The sequence below is a fragment of the Oryctolagus cuniculus genome, chromosome 18 (genome assembly GCF_964237555.1).
Source record: "Oryctolagus cuniculus chromosome 18, mOryCun1.1, whole genome shotgun sequence".
NCBI classification, from domain to species: domain Eukaryota; kingdom Metazoa; phylum Chordata; class Mammalia; order Lagomorpha; family Leporidae; genus Oryctolagus; species Oryctolagus cuniculus.
The window spans coordinates 31,324,987-31,350,317 of record NC_091449.1 but is presented as its reverse complement, the minus strand read 5'-3'; the positions used below and the strand labels follow the sequence as shown (position 1 = coordinate 31,350,317).

At 38.5% G+C, this 25,331-nt stretch overlaps 1 protein-coding gene across 23 annotated transcripts in view; it reads right to left on the bottom strand.

The window, feature by feature from the left end:
• The window catches only part of PHKB (phosphorylase kinase regulatory subunit beta), a 226,177-nt gene that overhangs the window by 93,458 nt on the left and 107,388 nt on the right, over nt 1-25,331 (bottom strand). For all 23 annotated transcript variants that reach the window (XM_070061799.1, XM_070061798.1, XM_008248369.4 and 20 more), the window contains 5 exon segments: nt 23,881-23,976; nt 22,561-22,758; nt 18,266-18,323; nt 17,672-17,749; nt 14,988-15,146 (listed from right to left, as the gene is read on the bottom strand). In XM_070061799.1, the coding sequence (XP_069917900.1) occupies nt 14,988-15,146; nt 17,672-17,749; nt 18,266-18,323; nt 22,561-22,758; nt 23,881-23,976 (589 nt within the window).

Below are 25,331 nucleotides of genomic sequence, written 5' to 3'. Positions count from 1 at the left end.
TTGGCCTGAGGACAGACGTACAGATCAACAGACTAGAACTGAGCATTCAGATAAACTGTTACATATAGTTTTTCACAAGGGTGCCAAAAAATCAATGGAGAAGACAGCAATTTTTTTGGTGTTGTTTCAAATAATATTGGGACCAATATATATCCCCACAGTAAGAAAATGAACTTGACCTCTCCTTCATGTCAGCTATAAAAATTAACTCAAAATTATCAAAAAGTTAAATCTAAGAGTAAAACTATAAAATTGTCAGAGGAAAATACAGGAACAAATCTTTATGACTTTGATTTAGAAAAATGTGCCATATCAAAACTTCAGTGACACAGGAAATAAAGAGATGTTAGATTTTTGTCAAAATTATCACTGCTTGTACCTTTAAGCACAGCATTAGAAAGTGAATGAAAGCCCACTGAAGCCAGCACTATGGCATAGTGGGTAAAGCCACCACCTGCAGTGCTAGCATCCTGTATGGGCACTGGTTCGAAATGCGGCTGCTCCACTTCTGATCCAGCTCTCTGCTATGGCCTGGGAAAACAGCAGAAGATGGCCCAGGTTCTTGGGCCCTTGTACCCGCGTGGAAAACCTGGAAGAAGCTCCTGGTTCCTGGCTTTGGATTGGCACAGCTCCGGCCGTTGCAGCCAACTGGGAAGTGAACCAATGGATGGAAGACCTCTTTCTCTGCCTCTCCTTCTCTCTCTGTGTAACTCTTTCAGATAAATAAATAAATCTTAAAAAAAAAAAAAAAAACAAGCCCACAGAATAGGAGAAAATATTTGCAAATCATGGATCATGTGAGACTTGTATTTACAATATATAATGAACTCTTACAATTCGATAATAAAAACTCAATTTAAAAACAGTCAACAATAGGGGCTGTCACTGTGGCCTTACTATGTAAAGCTGCTGCCTGTGATGCTGGTGTCCATATGGGTGCCCATTTGAGTCCCAACTGCTCCACTTCTGATCCAGCTCCCTGCTAATGTGTCTGGGAAAGCAGCGGAGGATGGCCCAAGTGTTTGGGACCCTGCATCCACGTGGGAGTCCTGGATGAAGTTCCTGCCCTGTCTTTAGCCTAGCCTTGGCTGTTGTGACCATTTGGGAAGTGAACCAGCAGATGGAAGACCTCTCTTTGTCTCTCTCTCTCTTTCTCTTTATCTCTCTGCCTCTTCCTGTCTGTTACTTTGCCTTTCAAATAAATAAATACATAAAACTGTTTTTTAAAAAAATAGCCGTAGTATCTAGATCAGGCATTTGACCTAGCAGTTAAGGTTCCAGTTAAAATGTCAAATCCCACATTGGAATATCTAGACTTGATTCCCATCTCCAGCTTCCTTTTAATGAGAACCCTAGAGGCAGAAAACACAGCTCAAGTAACTGGATTCCTGCCACCCACATGGGAGACCTGGATTGAGTTTCTAGCTCCCAGCTTTGGTCTTCCAGTCTTGTGCCATTCGGGGAATACAGCAGTAAATGGGAGCTCTCTCTCTCTGCCTCTAAAATCAATCTATTAATTAAACAAAAATAGCCCTGGTATCTAAATAGACATTTCTTTAGAGAAGTTAAATAAATTACCAATAAGCAACATTAATCATTTGGGAAATACTAATCAAAACCATAATGCAATACCAGTTCACACTTATTAGGATAGCCATAATTAAACAGGTAAGAACAAATGTTGGCAAGGATGTAGAAAAATTAGAACTGTGGGAAAGCAAAATGATACATCTTGTTTAGAAACAGCTTGAAAGTTGTTGGAAATGCTAAACCTAAGAGTTAAAATGACCTATTGGGGCTGGTGCTGTGGCGTAGCCGGTGAAGCTGCCACTTACAGTGCTGGCATCCCATACAGATGCCGGTTCAAGTCCTGGCTGCTCCACTTCTGATCCAGCTATCTGCTAAGGCCTGGGGAAGCAACAGAGGATGGCCCAAGTCCTTGGACCCCTGCACCCACATGGGAGACCTGGAAGAAGCTCCTGGTCCTGGCTCTGGATCAGCACAGCTCTGGCTGTTGCAGTCATTTGGGGAGTGAACCAGTGGATGGAAGACCCTTCTCTCTCTCTCTCTCTCTCTGCCTCTCCTTCTCTCTTGGTGTAATTCTGACTTTCAAATGAATAAATAAATTAAAAAAAAAATGACCTATCTGGAGCCGGCGCTGTAGTGCAGTGGGTTAAAGCCCTGGCTTGGAGTGCCAGCATCCCATATGGGCAACGGTTTGAGACCCAGCTGCTCCACTTCTGATCCAGCTCTCTGCTATGGCCTAGGAAAGCAATAGAGGATGGCCCAAGTCCTTGGGCCCCTGCACCTACACGGGAGACCTGGGAGAAGCTCCTGGCTCCTGGCTTCGAATCCGCGCAGCTCTGGCCATTACAGCCAATTGGGGAGTGAACTAGTGGATTGAAGACCTCTCTCTCTCTCTCTTTCTCTCTCTCTCTCTCTGTGTAACTCTGACTTTCAAATAAATAAATACATCTTTAAAAAAATGACCTATCAATTTTTCTTCCAGGTATATATTCAAGATAGATAAAGATATGTCAAACAGCAATTTTTATATTAAAGTTCATGGCAGCATTACTCAGGATAGCATCAAAATGGAGATAATCCAACTGTCTACCAGTTGATGAATGGATAGATAAAGAAAAAGTGGTATATACATGTGGTGGAATGAGAAGGCCATGCCAAGATGGCCGCTGGCAACAGAAACTGCCTGGCAACAGGCTGTGATTGGATGGCTTCGGAAACGGCCTGCCAACAGGCCGTGATTGGTTAGGGCGTAGACAGCCCCTTGACCAGACTGGCTGCCTTGGCTATTTAAGCTGCTGTACCAACTGAAATAAACAAGTCTGCAGGCTGTTCGCCTCTGGTCTGCTTTCATTGGACTCCAAGGGTCTGTGTGGTGACTCTGTGCCTCTTGTCCCCATCGTGTTCCTCTTCTCAGAATGAATCCACAGCAACATATACCCACAATGGAATATTATCCTGCTGTAAAGAGGAATGAAGTGCTGACACAGGCTACAACATGGATGAACCTTGAAAACATGCTAAGTGAGAGACAAGCAAGACACAAAAGGCCACATACTGTATGTATGATTCAAGGTATATGAAATGTCCAGAACAGACAAATCTAGAGAAATAGAATGCAGACTGGTAACTGCCTAGTGCTGAAGGAAAGGGGGTATCGATGAGAGGGAAATGGGAAGTGACAGCTAAAGAGGCTGTCTTCTTGTGGGGTGATAGGATGGTTTAAAATTCACTGCTGGTCATGGTTGCAGAATTCTGTGATTATGCTAAATGTCACCACACTGTAAACTTTACACAGATGAAATGTATGGTATATGAATTATATCTCAACAGAGCTGTTTTAAAAATAATGCATTTTGGGTGAGTGTTACAGGGTTGAGGAACATCCAGCCTGTGGACAGTGTAATAATCATGAAATTCTTTGTCCTGGCCCTGCCAAGGCAACCACAGGCAGGACTCGAAATTCAATAAAACTATATGTAGCAGGCTAATTTTTAAGTTGATAATTCTTGTATGGCCCACAAATGAAGTTATAAATATTCAAAAGGCCTTGGCAGAATAAAGGTTCCCTGCCCTGGCCTAGAAGTAGATGACTATGAGCTACACCGGAATGTTTGAGTTTGACACTAGCTCTGCCCGAGTGTCCAGCTCACTGCAAATGCAGAACCTGGAGGGAACAAGTGATGCTGGAGAGTGGTTGGGAGGCCTAGACTGAATTCCTGATTCTAGGACCTTGGTTTCAGCACCAGCCAAGGGTACTGCAAGCATTTCAGGAGTGAACCAGCAGATGGGAGCTTGCTCTTTCTCTCTCTCTGCCTCTCAAATAAATACAAGAACTTAACAGAAATTATAGCTCATGTTTCACAGGTTTTTAAAAGTACTGTATATTTTTATTTTAAAAATTATTCATTTCAGATACAGATAAAAGAGAGAGCGTGTGTACCCTTGTATCCACTGGTTCACTCCTCAAATGCCAACAAAAGACTGGGTTGGGCCAAAGCCAGCAACTGATCACCCATGTGGATGGCAGTGACTCTAACACTTAAGCCAAACCTCCTGTCTCTCAGGGTTTGCATTAGCAGAAAGCTGAAACTGGGAGCAGAGCAGGGACTAGAGCGCAGGCATTCTAACAGGAATGTGGGCATCCTGATTGGCAGCTTTATCACTAGGCCAAATGCCTGCCCCTAAGGACTGCTTTTACACAGTGAACACTTCTAGAAAACAGAGCATCAAGTTAATGGCTGTAAGTCTGTTGGCAGCTTTGGGAGTATTTCTACATTGTATCCCCACTATAGAGTGCCTTCTAGGCACTTCTGTGATATTATCCAATAGACTAAACCACGAAAGGGGAGGATTTCTTTAATAACAGTAAAAGAAATGTTAACAGTAGACTAACAAGACAAAGAAGGAGGAGGAAGAGTAGACAAAGAAGCTGTCTCAGCATCACTGCCTCTGTAGTAGCAACAACATTTAATGTTTACTATGTTCCTGACCAGTATTTCACATATATTAATTCATTAATCCTCCCAAAAACGTTATCAGTTTACACGTGACAAAACAGAGGCACTGAGTATGGGACCAACTTGCTCACAGCTAGCATACAGCAGAGCTGAGATATTCTGTTTCTAGAGTCTAGGCTCTTGACCATATACTGATTCTGCCCTATGAGAACACTGATATTTTATACAACACGGTAAGGAAAACAAGAAGAGGAAACAATGAGAAAAAAATTTAGACGTGTATATGTTACATTTTTCCCAATTAAAATCAGGATGTTATCAGAGATAATTTTCTTCTTTGAAAAAAACATTTTTTGCCAAATGTAAATCCAACCAATGTAGACTTGATTATGGCACATCTACACATATAACTCCTATTTATAATTGCTGTTTAGCTCATGATGCTGGGTTGATTAGTACACTGATATTCTACATAGGCAGCAAATTATTTTCCTGTCTCATTTGTATGATCATTGAGATGTGAAAAAATTTCCACAACCAGCATGCATCTTCCACAATTAATAATTCACTGTCAGTCTATAAAAATGGAATTCCATCATTACTTTGGCATTTATAAATGATCACAAATAAAAAAATCATATGTACTTGGAAAATATAAATGCTAGTTTATTAAACTTTACATGAGTCAAACGGTTAATCAAGTCTTTCAAAAGCTTATTTCTTTGCATTTCTTTCATATTTCTCTGTACCACACTTCTGTACTAGCTTAACGCTAAAACACATACCATGTGCTCACCTATAAATTTAAAAAGTTCATGGAAAATGGCATTAAAAGATAAAAGGTGGCATATATCCTTTTAAAGTTAATAACCCCCCCCCAACACACACACACACACACACACACACACACACGGCATTGCATTTTTCATTCAGGGACCAAAAACTGAGGTCATCATTGTGCCAATTCAGTAACACTGAGTTTTTGGTGAACAGTGACAAGCCTGAAAGAACTTAACTTTGTCAACTACAGGATATTTAAAAGGAGAAAAAAAAAAAAGAGCAAGAATAAAAGAGAAATGGCTATCTACATGTACAGTGGAATATCAAACCTCAAAGATAATCACCTATTTCTACAAGTAAGGATAGCTCTTTTTAAATTTAGAAAACAAGCATTTAAGTTGTTTTTTTTTTTCATTTTTATACACAGAAAGGTTTACAAAATATGTCTTGTGTTTGTCTCAAATAGTAAATGTTAGGGTAAAAAGAAAACATGAATTTTTTAATGACATGACAATCTAAAGGAAATTTAAAAGACCAAATAATTATTTTAATCATGACACCAAAATCACGTAGACACACTAAACTAGGCTCTGCAGATAATTCACAGAGTAAAATTGTTTAAAAGCCTAACTGATTCTTGGCAGTAGTGACACAAACAAAGGTTAGTAACACACATATTATGAAATGCACTGTTTTGGGAAAAAGAAAACTTAAAACCTCAATCTCATATATTATGCCCTCAAATTCCACATTCCTTTAATTTGTTTTTTGACTTAATTAGTTAACATGGATGGGCTTTCAAGATCAAATGCAAAAATCCCATGGCCAAACATTAAATAGAAAAACACTGCCAGATCTGAGTTTATAAAGCTTTTAAATTTCATTCTTAAAAAAAAAAGTAAAATTTAGAGCAAACAAACTAGAAAAATGTCAAAGAACTGTTATGCACTAATATATAAAACATCATGTAGACTGATAAGAGAAACCATAAAAACAAAGTAAAATAGGCAAAATCAATTACTGGATAATTCACAGCAATGAGAAAGAAGTATGTTTTAACAGCAAGCATGGGGCCAGCGCTGTGGCATGGTAGGTTGAGCATTTGCCTGCGGTGCCTGCATCCCATAGGGGCAATAATTTGAGGCCTGCTGCTCCACTTCTGATCCAGCTCACTCCCGATGGCTGGAAAGCGGTAGAGGATGGCCCAAGTGCTTGGGCCTCTGTACCCACGTGGGAGACCCAGAGGAAGCTCCTAGCTCCTAACTTCAGATTGGCCCAGCTATGGCTGCTGTAGCCATTTGGGGTTTGACCAGCAGATGGAAGACCTCCCTCTCTGTCTCTCCCTCTCTCTGTCCATAGCTATCCCTCTCAAGTAAATCTTAAATCTTAAAAACAAAACAAAACCCAGCATGTAAATGAAAACAAAAAGTAATTTAATACTATATTAGATGAGTCAAGGTTTTGTTTTCAGCAAGAATATTTAATGTCACAGAGGTTATAGGTGATATAAGTACCATGTAGAGTCCCAAATTAATAAATACTATCAGTCACGGGCTGTGTGATCGTGAGTACACTGCTGAACTCTTGTGGGCTTCAAGTCTCTTCACCTGTATCACACAGCACACATCTTACAGAGAAGATTGGAGGATGACTTAAGATATCTGTAGCATGAGAAGTAGGTATTTAGCCTAGAAGTTAAGATCGCCAATGTCTGGGCCTGGTGCTCTAGCATAGCGGGAAAGCTGATGCGGGTAGTGTTGGTTCAAGTCCTGGCTGCTCCATTTTCAGTCCATCTCCCTGCTTTTGCCTGGGAAAGCAGTGGGAGATTGTCCAAGTCCTTGGGCTCCTGCACCAATGTGGGAGACCAGGAAGAAGTTCCTGGCTACTGGCTTTGGATAGGCCCAGCTTCAGCTGTTGCAGCCATTTGGGGAACGAATCAGTGGATGGAAGACCTCTCTCTCTCTCTCTCTCTCTCTCTCTCTTTCTGCATCTCTGTAACTCTGCCTTTCAAATAAATAAAAAAATCTTAAAAACAAAATAAAAGATCTCCAACATTTCACATTGGAGCTCCTGGGTTCAATTCTTGGCTCTGGCTCCTTACTGCAGATTCTTGTCAATGCAAACCCTGGGTGGCAACAGTGATGGCTCAAGTAATCAGGTCCCTGACACCCACAAGGGAGACCTGGATTGTGTTCCAGGTTCCCAGCTTTGGCCCTGACCTGGCTATTGTGGAAATGTGGGGAATGAACTAAAGGATGGGTGCTCTGTCTTTCTGTGTCTTTGTCTTTTTCTTTCTCCCTCCCTCCCTCTCTACCTCTCACACAAATAAAGTTTTTGTTTTTGTTTTTAAAGAGCATATAATCTGACACATTTTAGGGTAGGCACTGTTAATGTATGAAGAGCCTTTTAGAGTCTTGGAATCATTACTTTCATATTCAGTTTAACTAACATTTGGGGGTGAGATTATCATTTTTTATACAAATTTGCAATCCCTAATAGCAATTCAACTGAAATATTTTAGCTTTAGGAAAGCCAGTTATTTATATAATAAGCTAAGAAAGAGAATCTTCTTATGTAAAGCCTTTAAATAATACTACATGTCCTCTCAAGACATTTATGAAGCCTGCTGGACAGAAATTCCACTCTAGGTCACTAGCAATCACACGGATACCATGAACAAGATAATGAAAGTGCTCAGAAATCGATGTTTTTATGCTTCAAGCTTCCTGGAGTGTAATCACTGGGAAATCTCTTAGCAAACACAATGTAGAGATGTATCTGTACATTCTTATCTATTCTTATCTATTTTATCTATTTGTTGTGTCTTTAACTGATCAGTAGCAAAATCATGTGCTATACTGAATAAGTTGACTGTATTTGAAGTCAACAGATTAATGCAAATCAACACCTCAGTTTCTCATGTCCTCAGACACACTAGGAGACAGTTGGTCAATAATGCATTTGACTTTAAAAAGCATTTTATTTCCAGGCTTGATCAGTGGCTTTTAAATTTGGGATCTATTGGGCAAGAAATATCATGAATAAAATCAAATGTTAATGGAATGATCTTAGTTTCAAACACTGGAATTACAAGGTAGTATATCAGAACAAATAGGTTGCCATTAGAGAGAAATATTTCCTATAGCTCGTGCTTTCAAGCTACTGGATATCAAGCTGACCAAAGAACAGGCAAAAGTAGAATCTGTGAATAGATGAATAATAAGTAAAGTAGCAACCAGGGAAGCACGTTCTTCTTGTGATCAATTCTGTGGCTATGGGGGTACCTGCAAGGAAGGTGCATTAGCATCCTGAGTTCCCTGCATGACAAAAGCTGTAAAACATATTTCACATATGCTATCTGCTAAATGTGAACTCAGAGAAGGAAGGAGGGTAGAAGGAAGACAGGAAGAAGAATCATTCTAGTACACACAGGTTGAGTATATCTTATCTGAAATGTTTGGGATCATCAGTGTTTCAGATGTTGGAGTAATTTTGGAATACTTATATATATAAAATGAGATATTTTGAGGATGGTACCAAATCTACACAAAACATTTACTTACCTTTCATGTATGTTTTATACACATAGCCTGAAGGTAATTTTAGACTATTTTTAGTGTACCTGCATTTTGACGGCAACTTGGCACATGTTAGGTGTAAAATTTTCCACTTGTGGTATCATATTGGCATTCAAAAAGTTTTGAACTTTGGTGTATTCCGATTTCAGATTTTCAGACTAGCTCAACCAGTATGGCTCTTAAAGTAAGTGGTTTATGTATATTTCTTTATAACAAAAAATAAGGAAACTGATATTCATGGAAGAGAATTCTCCAAGTCACAGAGGTAGTAAGTCACAGAACTTGTATTCAAATCCTGAACTATCTGGCTCCTAAACCCCTGATCCATAAATCCTTGAATTTTCCACTATGGTAGAGGAAGAATATGAAGAAGAAAAGAAAAATAAAAAAGAGAAGGGACAAACATTTGGTGTAGTAGTTAAGAAGCTGCTTGGGACACCTACAAGCCACACAAGAATCTTTGGGTTTGAGTAATGGTTCCTCTCCAGATTCCAGATTCCTGTAATGCATACCCTGCAAGGCAGCAATTGATGACTCAAGCACTTGAGTCCCTGCCCCTAACATATAAGCACCAGAGTGAGCTCCAGGCTTGGGCCTGTGGCAGGCATTTGGGGGGTGAACCAGTGGATGGGAGCTCACTGTCTGTCTGCCTTTCAAATTAATAAAAAAAAATTTTTTTTTAAATAGGAAGAGAAAGTATTGGAGAAAAAAGTGGGGAAAAAGATGATTATGCCAAATAAGTCAACTATATCACATGGCTACAACTTTGCTTGTAATTAATAATCATTTAACATAGTTTCTATAGGAAATTAAATCAAGTTCTAAACAATGACATACCAAAGCACTTTAATTCAGATATCTTTTTTATAGAAAGCTTTTATTTAATAAATATAAATTTTGCAAGTACAACTTTTGGATTATAGTGGTTCTTCCCCCCATACCTGCCCTCTCACCCCCAAACTATCCCACCTCCTACTCCCTCTCCCATCCCATTCTTCATTAAGATTCTTTTTTTTTTCTTTTTTGGACAGGCAGAGTGGACAGTGAGAGAGAGAGAGACAGAGAGAAAGGTCTTCCTTTTTTTTCCATTGGTTCACCCCCCAGTGGCCGCTGCGGCTGGCATGCTGCAGCCGGCGCACCGCGCTGATCCGAAGCCAGGAGCCAGGTGCTTCTCCCTGGTCTCCCATGGGGTGCAGGGCCCAAGCACTTGGGCCATCCTCCACTGCACTCCCTAGCCATAGCAGAGAGCTGGCCTGGAAGAGGGGCAACCAGGACAGAATCCGGCACCCCGACCGGGACTAGAACCCGGTGTGCCAGCGCCGCAGGTGGAGGATTAGCCTATTGAGCCATGGCTCCGGCCAAGATTCATTTTTAATTATCTTTATATGCAGAAGATCAACTCTATACTAAGTAAAGATTTTAACAGTTTGTACCCACACAGACACACAAAGTATAAAGTACTGCCTGAAGACTATTTTTACTGATAATTCTCATAGTACAACACATTAAGGTCAGAGGTCCTACGTGAGGAGCAAGTGCACAGTGACTCCTGTTGTTGATTTAACAATTGACACTCTTATTTATGATGTCAGTGATCACCTGAGGCTCTTGTCATGAGCTGCCAAGGCTGTGGAAGCCTCTTGAGTTCACAAACTCCAACACTATTTAGACAGGCCATAATCAAAGTGGAAGTTCTCTCCTCCCTGCAGAGAAAGGTTTCTCCCTCTTTGATGACCCCTTCTTTCCACTGGGATCTCACTCACAGAGATCTTTCATGTAGGTCATTTTGTGCCATAGTGTCTCAGCCTTCCATGCTTGAAATGCTCTCATGCAGCTGTGGCCATTGTGGCCATCTGGGGAGTGAGTCAGTGGATGGAAGGCCTCTCTTCTCTCCATGTAACTCTACCTTTCAAATAACTAAATAACTCTTTAAAGAAAATATTTAAAATGTCTAAGTTTGGCCGGCGCCGTGGCTCACTAGGCTAATCCTCTGCCTGCGGTGCCGGCACTCCGGATTCTGTCCTGGTTGTTCCTCTTCCAGTCCAGCTCTCTGCTGTGGCCTGGGAGAGTAGTGGAGTATGGTCCAAGTGCTTGGGCCCTGCACCTGCATGGGAGACCAGGAGGAAGCACCTGGCTCCTGGCTTCAGATCGGCACAGCGTGCCGGCCATAGCGGCCATTTAGGGGATGAACCAACGGAAGGAAGACCTTTCTCTCTCTCTCACTAACTCTGCCTGTCAAAAAATAAATAAATAAAATGTCTAAGTTTTTTTTCTATTTATCAGTTTGAAAGTCTCTTTTATCAGAGGTTGGCACTGTGGCATGGCTGACTGGAGCTATCACCTGTGAGGTTGGCATCCCATATGGGCACTGATTCCTGTGCCAGCTGATCCACTTCTGATCCAGCTCCCTGCTGATGCACCTAGAAAAGGCAGTGGAGGATGGCCCAAGTGTCTGGGCCCCTGCTACCCATATAGGAGACCTGGATAAAGCTCCTGGCTCCTAGTTTCAGCCTGGCTTAGCCCTGGCTGTTGCAGCTATCTGTGGTGTGGGCCAGCAGATGCACGAGCTCTCTGTTCTTCTCTCACTGCAATTCTGACTTTCAAATAAATAAATATTTTTTTAAAAGCCTCATTAATTCTTTAAAGAAATTAAATAATATTCATTGATCCCAAAAAAAGACTGTAAAATTCAAGGATATTTATTCATGTGAATATTTGTGTGTACTAGGGAAAAAGTTGTAGCTAATTCTGTAACTAATATTGCTCAATAATTCAAGCTTATTTTTAAAAAGCCTTATTTTACTCCTTGATGTTAATTAATGCCTTTAAAACATACATCTCAAAAAATTCTTCTATTTACCTACCTTAAGTTATATAGTTTGGAAAGTTATAATCTTTATGATTTAGGATCTTTTACTAATAGCTAGTAAGGTCATTATGGCAAAGGTCCAATAGTTGCATATTAGAAAAATTAACTGAAGTGTAGAAGACAAATTTTCTACAGTTAAAATGATATAATAGTTTCTCATTTTAAAATATTGAATAAGAATCTATACTAAGGTTTAGTTTAATGGCTTTGGGGAAGTTTAAAAGTTATCATTAGCTGTTACATTTCTTTAGCTTTCTTAGTTTTAAAGAATACTTCATGATTTTTCAAGCTTTTTCTGTTATATGTATTTTATTTATTTGTAAAGTAGAGCTACAGAGAGAGAAGGAGGGAGAGACAGAAAGAGAGAGAGAGATCTTCTATCTATTTGTTCACTCCCCAAATGGCCACAACAGCTAGAGCTGAGCCAGTCTGTAGCAAGGAGCCTGGAGCTTCTTCCAGGTCTCTCATATTGGTGGCAAAGGCCAATCACTTAGGCCATCCTCTATTGCTTTCCCAGACAAATTATCACGGAGCTGGATCAGAAGTGGAGCAGCTGGAACTTGACCCTGTGCCAATATTGGATGCCAATGTAGCAGGTAGTGGCTTTACTGGCTATACCACAGCGCCAGCCCCAACAAATACTTATTTTCTAACAGTCAAAAGAGAGAAAGGAAATACTGTAAAAAATGAACTTTCTTATTTTTTAAAAAATATTTATTTATTCATCTGAATGGCAGAGTAATAGAGAAAGGAGGAGACAGAGAGATTTTTCCATCTGCTACTTCACTCTCCAAATGCTCTCAACAACCAGGGGTGGGTCAGACCAAATTTAGCTTTGCACATGTGCCACAAGTACCCAGGCACTTGGGTCATCATCTAGTGAATCTCAGGTATGTTAGCAAGAAGCTGGATGGGAGGCAAAGTAGCAGGGCCTAATCCAGTACTCCAATATAGGCTGTGGACATTCCAAGCAGTGGTTCAACCCACTGAACCACAGTGCCCATTCCAATTAATTGCTTTCTAAAAACACAGTAGGAGAGTTCAGGCCTTGTTTTAGGAAACAGCATATTATGTCTTTTTTCTCTAACAACAGAATAGAAGTCACATAGTTTTGTTGTATAATCATTCACTTTAGGTATACACAAAGCAAAATATTCTTAATAGATTTCACTGGGATACAAACTGGTCTGCATTATTGTCATATATTACAAAACATTTTTTAAAGATTTTAACGCAAAAATAGTAACTCCAATTAAGTACCCACAAAATGTTGTCAAGAAGATATCCAACTGAGACTCCTCTAATGAATAAAAAATACTTTGTTAGTAATTGTGGTGTTTGGAATCTTAATGAAAATTCATATTCATTTGATGGTTCTTGAGGGAAGTATACAATAGTTAAGAGCAACTAAATGATTGAACCCTCTGAGATCTTACTCATCTTAAAACAGCGAGCTGTTATCCAGATGACACAAGGCTAGGCCAGAGTGCTAATAAATACACCACATCTCTTTTTGTCAGAAAGGATCATAGCGTGCAACACACCTTCTACAAGTGCTCTACTGTCTTTTTTTAAAAGCTCAGCAGGGAAAGGAGAAACTGACTCTGTCTTTTAAGGGAGCCCTACTGTATTTCTTCTTTTAGGTCATGAAATAGAAATGAAGGTATGACCTGTACTATTTATGTTCATTCTGGTCTTAAAGTGAGAAAACATTGCCTATATTCAACACATTTATTTTGAAGCAAGGAAGGCCCAATTTTTTTTACTGTTCTTTATCATTTTTTCCCCTTTTAAAGCTCAATTTACTTATGTAGAGTGTAGTCAATTCTGTATTACCCATATAGTAACCTTGTCAATTTTATCCTGAGGTTTTGCTCAAACAGCACTCTTTCTAGTGTACTAAGACCAGGCCAGAAATTTAGCAACAGGCAGGAAAAATAAGTTGTAGATCTTAAAATTCCAGAGCCTAGATGCCAGTTTTTAATCTCAGAATCACAGAAAAAATTTCATCATGCCCATTAATAATTTCCAGGTATAGTATATAAAACTTATGCTTCTAATGTTAAATTTTTTTTTTTGTTTTATAACAACAAACCTCTTTAAATTTATGTCATGAGATGGAAATAACCTTCAATCCAGAGATAACCTTTCCCCCAACTAGATTCTATGAAAATTACTTCATGTATACTTTCTTCCCATTGGAAAATCTAAATGCAAAACCTGTATAAATAATATCAACACCTTGTCAAAAAGCTGTCCCTTCACATGACAAAAAATTTTCTACATGTCCTTAAATTAGCATTAAGTATATATATATATATATATATATATACACACACACTAGCAAATACAGGAAAGGAGCAAACTGAGTTAAGCATTAACTTAATTTTCTTTTTGAGTTAGCTCTGTCTGCTCTTACATATCATTTATGTAAAGCTTGGAAATCTGGCCTTTGAAATATTCTTCCCTAATGGAATATAAAAAAAGAAACCAAAGATGATTACTCTTACAGCACAAACAAATTTAGCATTTATGCTGTAATGCTAGAAACGACAAAGATAATAACAGTATTTCATATAGAAAGTAGTTCTTCTAGTGCAGGTACAGTATTTACAATTGGCCGATTTCATCATCTGTTTGCCTTTAGGGATTCTGACTCTAAAGTGACAGAGCCCTTTTCCTGGAAATGCTCGTACTGTTGGAAATTTTCATAAGGAGTGATGCAGGAAGACCCATGTGCTTCTTTCTGTTCATCAAATTTGTCCTAATTATAATGTGTCTAAAAGCACTCTGGTCAGCTGAAGTTGTAGAAAAAGCTAAGAAAGAACTCTTCAAAGAAGTATGGACAATGGCCAGCTAACAGAAAACTGAAAATATGTATTTATTAGAAAAAAGAGAACTTTGAGATGACTGATTCCTTATGGCAAGCAGTTTACTAACACTATGATGGAGATGACTGTTAAATTAAATCAAAATTGTATTACATCATATAAAAGTAACTTAGGTTTCCACAGCCATCTGCCAGAAACCTAACTACTAAATGCAGCTGCCTCAATGATCATAGGTACACATACCTATGTTCTTCCCAGAAACTGTCCATCATCATTCAATGAACTAAATACATTAGTATACCTTTACAAGCAAAGAAATTCCCCCAATGACTTTTTAATAACATGAAACATCAACCAAACCCAAGAAAAATGTTAGTGAAGACATACAAATTTCTAACAGCTTGATAACAAGGTGAAAAAAATGCCCTCAAATTTTTCCACTTACCCAGGAGTTTTGCAATGATGTAAAGTGCTTGTCCCCAAAGAAATAGTTTTCCATCGCGGCCACAATTGCTAGGAAATCGCTTTTGACTACCAGGGTTTCTTTTCTCATATTCTACAAAGTCAGCCGGCACATAATAGTACTTTGGTACCACAGGATACCCTATGGAGTTTAAAAATAAGTATTAAAATGTAACAATTCAGTGTCCTCTTCAAATCTCCCTTTAAGAAGCTGCAATGATTAGAGAGCAGGAGATAACAGACTTGATCAATAACAGAAGGTGAGATATTCTGGTTCCTTTCAGACATGGCCAATACAAAAATGAAGAAAATGGTCTTGATTCTAAAAGAGTAATTCGATAGCATATCATTCATAACACTTTAGCCAGCAACATGTACATAATCTCCCTACCAATATTTAACTTTAATAGCTATGTAGATGTAGACAAATGCATCGAGTGTAAATACTTAGAGCTATACAATAAGTTATTTTAATAGGATTAGTCTGTGGAAACATCGCAAATGAGACACTGTAATCTAAACTGAAGAATTATAACCCTGAGCCATTCTTATAGCAAATAAATTCCCATTAAACATTAAGCCCATTATTTACCATTCAATATCATTGAATAGGAAAAAAAAAATCCATCTTTTCCTGTGACCAACCCATTTAAAAAGGTTCCTGGTAGAAACTAAAAGTATTAAAGAGTTGGATCTCTGTGGATGACACAAAAGGAAAAAAATAATATTCTAGTAGACTGCTGCAGAAGAGTTTTTGCAACATCAGCCTATAGTAAACTTAATTTTCCTAATAAAATTATACCAATATCCCCCAAAATGTTTCTTTCATGCACTAATAGTATCTGATTAGTAAAAATGCCTATGATACATGGAGAATACTTTGAACTTCATTCTCTGAGCATGATGAAACCTAAAGTGGGGAATATTAAACTACCACCTCAATGTATCCAAGGGCAGAGGGGTCCAGGTTCTTGTCAACACAACAAAGAATTTGATGATGAGACACAAATGCCAGTAGGATTTATTGACATAAAAGTACATTCTAGATGGGTAAGTGCAGGCATGCTCGAGAATGAGCTGTGCACCCAGTGCTTAGCAGAAGATTCTTGTATCAGATTTATCTTGTTTGGGACAACACTCTTTACCATGTTAGGGGTGGGTCTTTGCCCACATAGGCACAAATGGGATAATATACTATGATATACACTGCAAGTTTCATTAGCTTCTTGTCTCTTCCCAAGGGTGAATTTTTTAGTATCTTGCTGAAGCAAAGGTTGGTCAGTGGTTAAGATGGCCACTTGACCTGGTTAAAACACACACACACACACACACACACACACACAAAAACCACACCAGTTTTTTGCTCATCTGTCCACTACAAGGAAGTAGCTGGCATATCTTATCAAAAGGAGGTTGTGATATCATTAGTGCTTGCCACATATTAGGTCACCTGCCCTTGGCCAGTTTATCTATCTACCTACCTATCTAATCTATCTACCAACCTGAGACCTATCTGTCCATCCATACATCTATTCATCTATACTGCCTCAAATGCATCAATGACCTACTTCTGAATGTTACAGAGATTTCATTAATTACAAAATTCATTACATTATTTTTCATATTGGTATCACAATGACATAATTGCTTTTAAAATTAATATTTATTTGGAATTTAATGTTCACCTGGAAACATTTCACAACTTTCAGAATTATAAACGTTTTAAAGGGCAAGCCTATAACATGAAGTATTTGCTCTGCTATGAGTGTGGAAAATCCCAAAGAATATGTCAAACATCACGTGCGAAACGAGTGGTTCCAGGGTTGTGATTGTAGTTTATGCATTATACTGTGTCCATAAAAACATCCTTTTTTGTTTTAACCAGCATACTATAATTTTTAACTTACATTAATATTTTCAAAGGTGTCCACTCATGAGAAAATATTCCTATTCTTTTACTACTTCTAAATCCCAAAGATCTCTAGTACATCATTTTTGGAATTCCTTGAGAATTAGTTTTCCAGTTATATAGAAAAGCCAATTATGTTCTTCTATGGTCATTGCTATATCTGACTGAAATCAATATACTCTTACTTATAAAACTGAGCATTTTGATCTAAAAATTAATTCCATCCTCAAAGGTGACATTGTAGCACATAATAGACATTCCAAACACAATGCTAACCATCCTAGAAGCAACTCCAAAGATGAGGCTAGAATTCTCTTGGTATTGCTAGTGGCTTTAGGCCAGAGCTGAGCCTCTCTAAGTGGCCCACTGGAGATGCCAGGAGAGGAAGCACTTGTCTGACCACAGCATCTGTGGTGGCCTGGGTAATAACTAGTTATTTTATATTATTGTAAAACTACAGAGAGTAAAGAAATTACACAATAAGAAGCAAATGAAGAAACTCTGCACACTTGGCAACTACTTTGGAATGACTTTAGCCAGGACCACCTAAATTTATCCCCATCCTTGATTTGTCCAATGAGCTCCTTTTATAAAAAATGTATTTTTACAATAAATTAATATAGATTATTCTTTCTAATTTCATTGAGGCCCCTTTCATTTTTTTTCCAATATAATATAAGTTGTTGGGTTTTATAAAGGACTCTTTTACACACATTAATGGAACATTAGGAAACATTGGTAGGAAAAAACATCTGTACCTTCTGTAGTCTGATGAAGTACTGGAGTCAAAAGATCCTGATATTCCTTTACTTGCTTGGGATTGCCTCTAAAAACTCCTAAGATGTAAAATTTAAAGCCCATTAGCAACTGAATTCAATAAGCATCACAAAAAATTTACCACAGAAAAATCTATTAGCCCAGTTATAAGTATTTTGGTTCTAAAAAAGATTATGCAACTGTCTGTGATAATTTTCTAAGAAATCTGTTTTGGAAAGTCTTGTTAACATTTAGAATCGAAAACTTTAATAAAAATATAATCAAAATTTATCTATTCTAAAGCATAAATGTTATAAATGGTCACAATGTCATGGCTTATAGTAGTCAATTTCTCTAGCAATAAAAATCTTTATAAATATGAGTAATATATTAGTATCATTTTAAATATTTCAAAGTATTTTTAAAATTCTTTAAATGACTTAACATTCACTAAGAAAGCATAAATACAACATAAGAGCAGTAAACATTATATGAGTGCAGTCTATTTTGCTAGTTGAAAGAAGTCATATATCATTTCTGCTCTCCTTTGAACCACTTATATCCTGTAGCTTTAATTTTAGAAAAAGCTCACTTACCATCAATCATCATGTAAAGGAAAAATATGGGAAATTCACATTCAATGCCATCAAATAACTAAAACAGAAAGCAAAACATTAAATTTCTCACTAACAAATTAGAACAACTATAATTCAGATACATGGAAAAGATTTATTTACTGTAATAACTTAATATTTGACTGATTCGATGATGTAGTAGTTTCATTGTTCCTTTTCTTAATTTCTTAGGATTCTATTATTCAAAAGCTTGTTTATTCAATCCATCCATTAGCAGTCATTCAATAAATATTTACTGAGTATTTGCTAATGCCTGGCATCAAATAGACAAAGAGCTATGAAGACAAAAGATAACACAACTTGCCCTCAAGAGCTCACAGCTCAGTGGGGAGGCCAGCAACACTGTCTATACGTGGTTTATCCGGAACATATGGAATGGAAAATACGAGTCTGTCTCAGAGGTCAGGGGAGGGTTTGTAGCAAAGATGTTTCAGCTAATGCTTGATGGGCTTCTTTGGGAAGATGAGCTAAGAAAACTCCTTGTAGAGGTAATAAAGTGCAAATTATACATGCATAGTGTGTTTAGGATACTACCAGCAATTCGGTATTTCTGGAAGAAGTAGTGAAAACTAAAGCCCAACAGGTGTGTTGTGTCAGCCATATCAGGAAGGGCCCTGGAGCTCAAGCACAGAGACTGAGACTTGGATCTGGAAGTCACAGGGAACCACTGATGAATACTGAGCAGGATAAGATTTGATTTATTTGCTTCCGTGGGCAGCTGGCAGTGCTGAAGAAAGTTGTAGGGCAAGAAACAGACATTGGCTGGAAGACTACTGGAGCAATCCAAAGAGAAAAGATGATTACTTAAACTGGGGCATCTCAGCTTCAATACTACTGACATTTTGGGCCACATACTTTTGTCCTGGACAGGGCCTGTCCAGACTGTTCTAGTATTTTTACTAGGATCCCCACTCTGTTCCTTTCAGATGTCAGTGACACTCACCAGTTGTGAGAACTAGAAATGTCTGTAGAGATTGTCAAATGCCACCTGGAGACAAAACTGCCCCAGGCTATGAACCACTACTCTAACCTAATCCTTAAGATTTTAAGCAGGGGCTGACGCTGTGGCATAGTAGGTTAGGCTTCTGCTTGTGGCATCCCATATGGACGCCGGTTCATGTCCTCTTCCGATCCAACTCTCTGCTTATGGCTTGGGAAGGCAGTATAAAATGCTCCAAGTGTTTGGGCCCCTGCACCTGCGTGGGAGACCCAGAAGAAGCTCCTGACTTCTGATTGGCTCAGCTCCAGCCACTGTAGCCATTTGGGGAGTGAACCAACAGATGGAGCTGGTTTCTTTCTTTCTCTCTCTCTCTGTAACTATGCACTATAACCTCAGTAGACAGAAGCCAGCAAGCTCCTAGGGAATGCGGGAAAGAAGAGCCAGATCATAAGGGGCAACAGTGAGTGGGAGGCAAACAAGACACCAAATCTAGATCACACTCCTCAGAAGAGTGGCTGCGGGAGAAAGACAATGGGGAAAGGGGTGAGAGGGCTTGTATTTGTGTGTTTAATGATACGCACCAATGTATTTAGGCTGAAGCGAAGAAACTAATTTAAGTTGGAAGAGCAAAATATAGGGAAGGCAAAAGTGGGAAAGATAAAGAGAAAAAAAAAAAGAAACAGAGATGGTCATCCTTCTATCAGAGAAACAAACCCTCAATGAGAATCCCAAGAAAGTAAATGAGACCTGATGGGTTGTACATATGTAGGGCTGGCCTGAGAAAGAAGAACAGACAACATTGTGAATAAGACAAGAGGGATGGAGATAAGTATGGAAAGGGAAGGATGTAGTGGAGGAAGCCATGCAGAAATAAAAGGCTATCAAGTAGGAAATAAGAAGAAAAAGCTGGGAACTTGAGTACAAATGGGAACAGGTTGGAAATGCTTTCACGAGAAGTTCCTGCAAGGCTCACATAGAAGAACTGACAAGAAGTAAAAACAGTGATGAAGATGAATGAAGACAGATGAACGAAGACGATGTCCTGAATTGGGAGTGGCACCTTGAGATGTTTCTTAGTAGCACACAGGTGCAGAAGTACATGCAGGAGGTCTAATTCAAATGTAAGTGCCACAAATCAGCTCAGGGAATAAATTAACTAGGAAAAAAATTATTTTCAAGGCATTTAAGAGATAAATCAATCTTTTGGCCAAACCCAACAAACTGTTAAGAATATTAATAATACTGTAAAATTTGAGAGATATATGCAATAAATCAGGCTCCTAATGCTCCTGAATTATAATCAACTGTGAAATTTAATAATAAATAGTTCATCCAGCTGTCTAGAAAAACTAAGTGCATGTTGAATTTTAGAAAAGTGGTTTGCTGGGGTCAGCGCTGTGGTGTAGTGGGCTAAGCCTCCGCCTGTGGAGCCAGCATCCCAGATGGGCACCGGTTCTAGCTCCAGCTGTGCCTTTTCCAATCCAGCTCTCTCCTATGGTGTGAGAAAGCAATGGAAGATGACACAAGTGCTTGGGCACCAGCACATATGTGGAGACCTGGAAGAAGCTCCTGGCCCCTGGCTTTGGATCAGCTCAGCTGTGGCTGTTACAGCCATTTAGGAAGTGAACCAGCAGATGGAAGACCTCTCTCTCTGTCTCTCCCTCTCTCTGTAACTCTACCTCTCAAATAAATAAATAAGTAAATAATCTTTAAAAAATAATAATAATAAAAAGGGGTACGCTAACTGCCAAGCAAATTACAAGGTCTACTGTTGCCTAGATATTATCTAGATACAATTCATGGGGACCCTACTTATTTTCAGTGAACATGCTTACAAAAGTAATTTTCAGGCTACCACTACAGAAAAGTCTTTAGTAATATGCACAGATGCTTAATTTGGGTGGAGGGTAATAGTTTTCTGTACAGCTTAAAAGCAGCTAGTATAAACCTGAATATAGTGGTATGTGGTTTCTGAAATATAGTTTAAAACTAGATACTTAGAAAGCTATATTTCAAAGACAATTGTCTAAATGAAAAAGAAAAGGGAAAAAGAAAAACTATCAGCTTTAATGAGACCATTTGCTTAATGCACTGAAAGCTGGATCACGAATAGATACTAAATGAGTACTCAAAACTTTATGAAAAACTGGAATCAAAAGAAAAGCTTATTTTGGTACTGAAATTACATGCAAAGTTTTGGGTTTTTTTTTCCACGATAAACATTTCCATGAACATTTGAGGATGAATTCAATTTTTTGTACTAAAATACTTTTCTTTTTTTAAAAAAGATTTTTATTTATCTGAGTTACAGAGACAGAGAAAAAGAGAGAGAGAGACAGAGGGAAAGAGAGAGAGAGAAACAGATTTTCCATCCTCTGGTTCACTCTCCAAAGGGCCACATTGGTCAGGACTGGGCCAGACTGAAGCCAGGAACTGTGAGCTTCTTTCAGATCTCCCAAGTGGGTGCAGGGGCCCAAGGGCTTGGGCCATCTTCCACTGCACTAGTACAGAGCTAAATCATAAGTGGAGCTTCTGAGACTCAAACCAGTGCCCATATGGGATGCTGGGGTTGCAGGTAGCAACTTCACCAGCTATGGCATGGCGCCAGCTCCTAAGCCTATCTTCTAATTCCATTATTTGACAAACTATTGGAACAGATAAGCAAAGCATTGAATATTCAATAGAAAAACTGTTCATGCAGTGAATCAACATGGCCCATTAGTGCAAACGGGCCTCACTGGTAATAAAAACTAACACTAAGCACTTACTATATGCCAAACACTGTTTTAAGCATTTTGTACATAAAAATTTTAAGTCATTTAATTTTCATAAGAAACTTATGATGTAGCTATTAGTATTTTACTAATAAAAATATTAATCAAAGATGTTCCCTAAATTATTCCAAAGTCACACAGCTATTAAATGGCAGAGCCAGAATGTAAACCCAAAAAACCAGCCTGCTTATTCTATGCTTTTGATCACTGTGATGTTCTAGTAATGTGGGATTTTTAAAATTTTACTTACTCAAGTATTTAAGAAGCAGAGAGACAGAGAGAAGAAAGAGAAAGAGACCACACCCATCTGCTAGCTTACTCCCCAAATGTCCACAACAGCTGGGCACAATCCAGGTCTCCCACATGAGTGGCAGAAATCCAATTGTCTGAGCCATCACTAGTACCTTCCAGGGTCTGTATTAGCAGGAAGTTGGAGTCAGGAGCTGGAGCAGGCATCAAACCCAAGCACTAAGCACTCTGATGTGGGATAACGGTGTCTTAACATAAAGCTAAATGCTAACCCCATAGAATATTTTTAATACCTTAATTTCAGCTGGTTTGTAGTAGCGTCTTTTGGGATCTTCCAGTGAAGTTCTATACCCATCTCTCAGGAAACGTTTAAATCCATATTTTCCTTTTAATTTTCTAATAACTTTATCAAGTGTTTGGTTATATAGAACATCATCATCCAGGGCAAATGCAGGATAACTGATACAAGGGAGCAGGGCAGCATCTGTGTTCTGGGGGCAGTAAGAAAAAGAGAATGTAAGACTCTACAGGGATACTCTCAAAACATAGCCCAAGGAGTATTACAGAGATGAAAAGTCAAAAAGGTTATGCAACTGACAGTGAGCTTGCTCTGCTCCAAGGGAGTGACAGAAGCTTCCATGGCAAGCTTCACTGAACCTTGTAGAGGAAACAAAACTTTATTTATTGATAAAGAGTATTTTCAGGGCTCAATACTGGGTTCAAATTCTAAAATAATCAAACCAGTATGGAAAAAGTTGACACTAATAGTCATACCAACTTGGTCTGTCATACACTTTGCTTATAATAGCGAAAAAGAGAAAATAACCTTAATGTCCAACAAATAGGCAAGTGAATTAACAGGCATGAAAATTTGTATTATAGAAATCTATTTATTGACCTAGAAACATGTCCATTCACAGAACTAAGAAACCAATCATAATGAACAACACAGTTATAGCTTTGTAAAATAAAAAGATTATATATGTGTATAAAAATATGTAAAAGAAGTTGCCCTGAAACTATATCTGAGTGTAGAATGAATGAATATTATTAATATTTGCTCATTTATGCCTTTTATTTTTCTATCATGATCTTGCTTTACATAAAAAATACAGTAATTTAAAAAAAATTAAATTTTCTCATTTGGAGTGTTTTCTAAGAATAGAACTAAAAATAATTTCAGGAAAAATCTGAAATCATGTATTATAAATAAAGTTCATCAGACAAGGAAAATAAGTGAATCAAATGAGAGAAAACAAACAAGGACAAGAAAAATATTTTATCCAAAAAATATAAATTATAAAAATTTTTCCTGATGTATCATGACAAAAAATGATTTACGCTGGTAGATGCTGCTATCTTCCAAAAGAGAAATATTGGTTTTTCTATTGTTCTAGAAAAGGCTGAAAGGACAAAACAGCTTTGTCCAAAATTGTTCATTGCCTGAGTAAGATCTCCAAAAGCCAAGGAACAAGGGGTGATATCCATCATGTCTTCTTGTCTCATATGGATGACTTCTATAGTTTTCTATAGTATGCTCTTCCAAAATAAAGTAAAACTGCACAAAAATCATAAATGATAGTTCATATTAGTTTATAACAAAAACAACTCACATGAGATCTTGATTCTCTGGGTAACAGTGAGCACAAAGTTTGTCTGTTGCGATTGTGAGCATCCAGATCCACAAATATCACTGACCAAGAACAGCCCTGCAAAGAAAAAAAAATTCCTAAGAAAAAAAGGACTTATTGAAAATTTTGCATTTTTGCCTGAGAAATTTTACAAAAATATTAAGTGTGCATTAGAGCACAGGATCACAGAATATAATTGTTTTACACTTCTAGTATTTCTCAAATATCTTTCATTATGCATTAATTTTATAACCACAAAAGGCAATTAACATTTCTTCCATTTTTCTTGGTTTTCTTTTTTTTTTTTTTTTTTGCCATAGGCAGAGTTAGACAGTGAGAGACAGAGAGACAGAGAGAAAGGTCTTCCTTCCATTGATTGGTTCAGCCCCCAAATGGCCACTATGGCCGGTGCACTGCGCTGATCTGAAGACATCAGCCAGGTGCTTCCTCCTGGTCTCCCATGCAGGTGCAGGGTCCAAGCACTTGGGCCATCCTCCACTACCTTCCCGGGCCACACCAGAGAGCTGGACTGGAAGAGGAACAACCGGGACAGAACCGGCACCCCCACTGGGACTAGAAACCGGAGTACCAGCGCTGCAGGCAGAGGATTGGCCTAGTGAGCCACAGCACCAGTCTCTTGGTTTTCTTATGAATCAAAATGTGTTAATTATAAGATAAACAATTAATGATAATTATTTTAGTGCAAATAGTTTACCTAACATGACAAGGAAGAAAGCAAGAACTAATTCAGATTCATAAACTGAGTTGCACATCCCTTATAAAGAATGTTGACTGTATGATCAAACTAAAAAAATCTACAAATAATCTAGGACTCTGGATGTAAAACAAATACTTGACTTAAATATGAAGAGAAGAGAATCTCAAATATTAATGCACTGTGTGTCAGGAACTGTGCTTTATGCATCACATGGCTTCTTTAATCCCCATATGTAGATATTATTTTTTTAAAGATTTATTTATTTATTATTGAAAGGCAGAGTTACATGGGGCTGGCGCTGTGGCATAGAGGGTAAAGCCGCTGCCTGCAGTGCTGGCATCCCATATGGGTGCCAGTTCAAGTCCCAGCTGCTCCACTTCTGATCCAGTTCTCTGCTATGGCCTGGGAAAGCAGTAGAAGATGGCCCACGGTCTTGGGCCCCTGCACCCACATGGGAGACTCAGAGGAGGCTCTGGTCTCCTGGCTTCAGATCGGTGCAACTCCTGCCACCGAGGCCAACTGGGGAGTGAGCCAGTGGATGGAAGACCTCTCTCTCTCTGCCTCTCCTTTTCTCTCTGTGTAACTCTGACTTTCAAAGTAAATAAATAAATCTTGTTTTAAAAAAGAAAAGAAAGGCAGAGTTACAGAGAGACAGAGCAACAGGACGGGGATGGGGAAGAGTCTTCCATCCTCTGATTCACTCCCTAAATAGTCG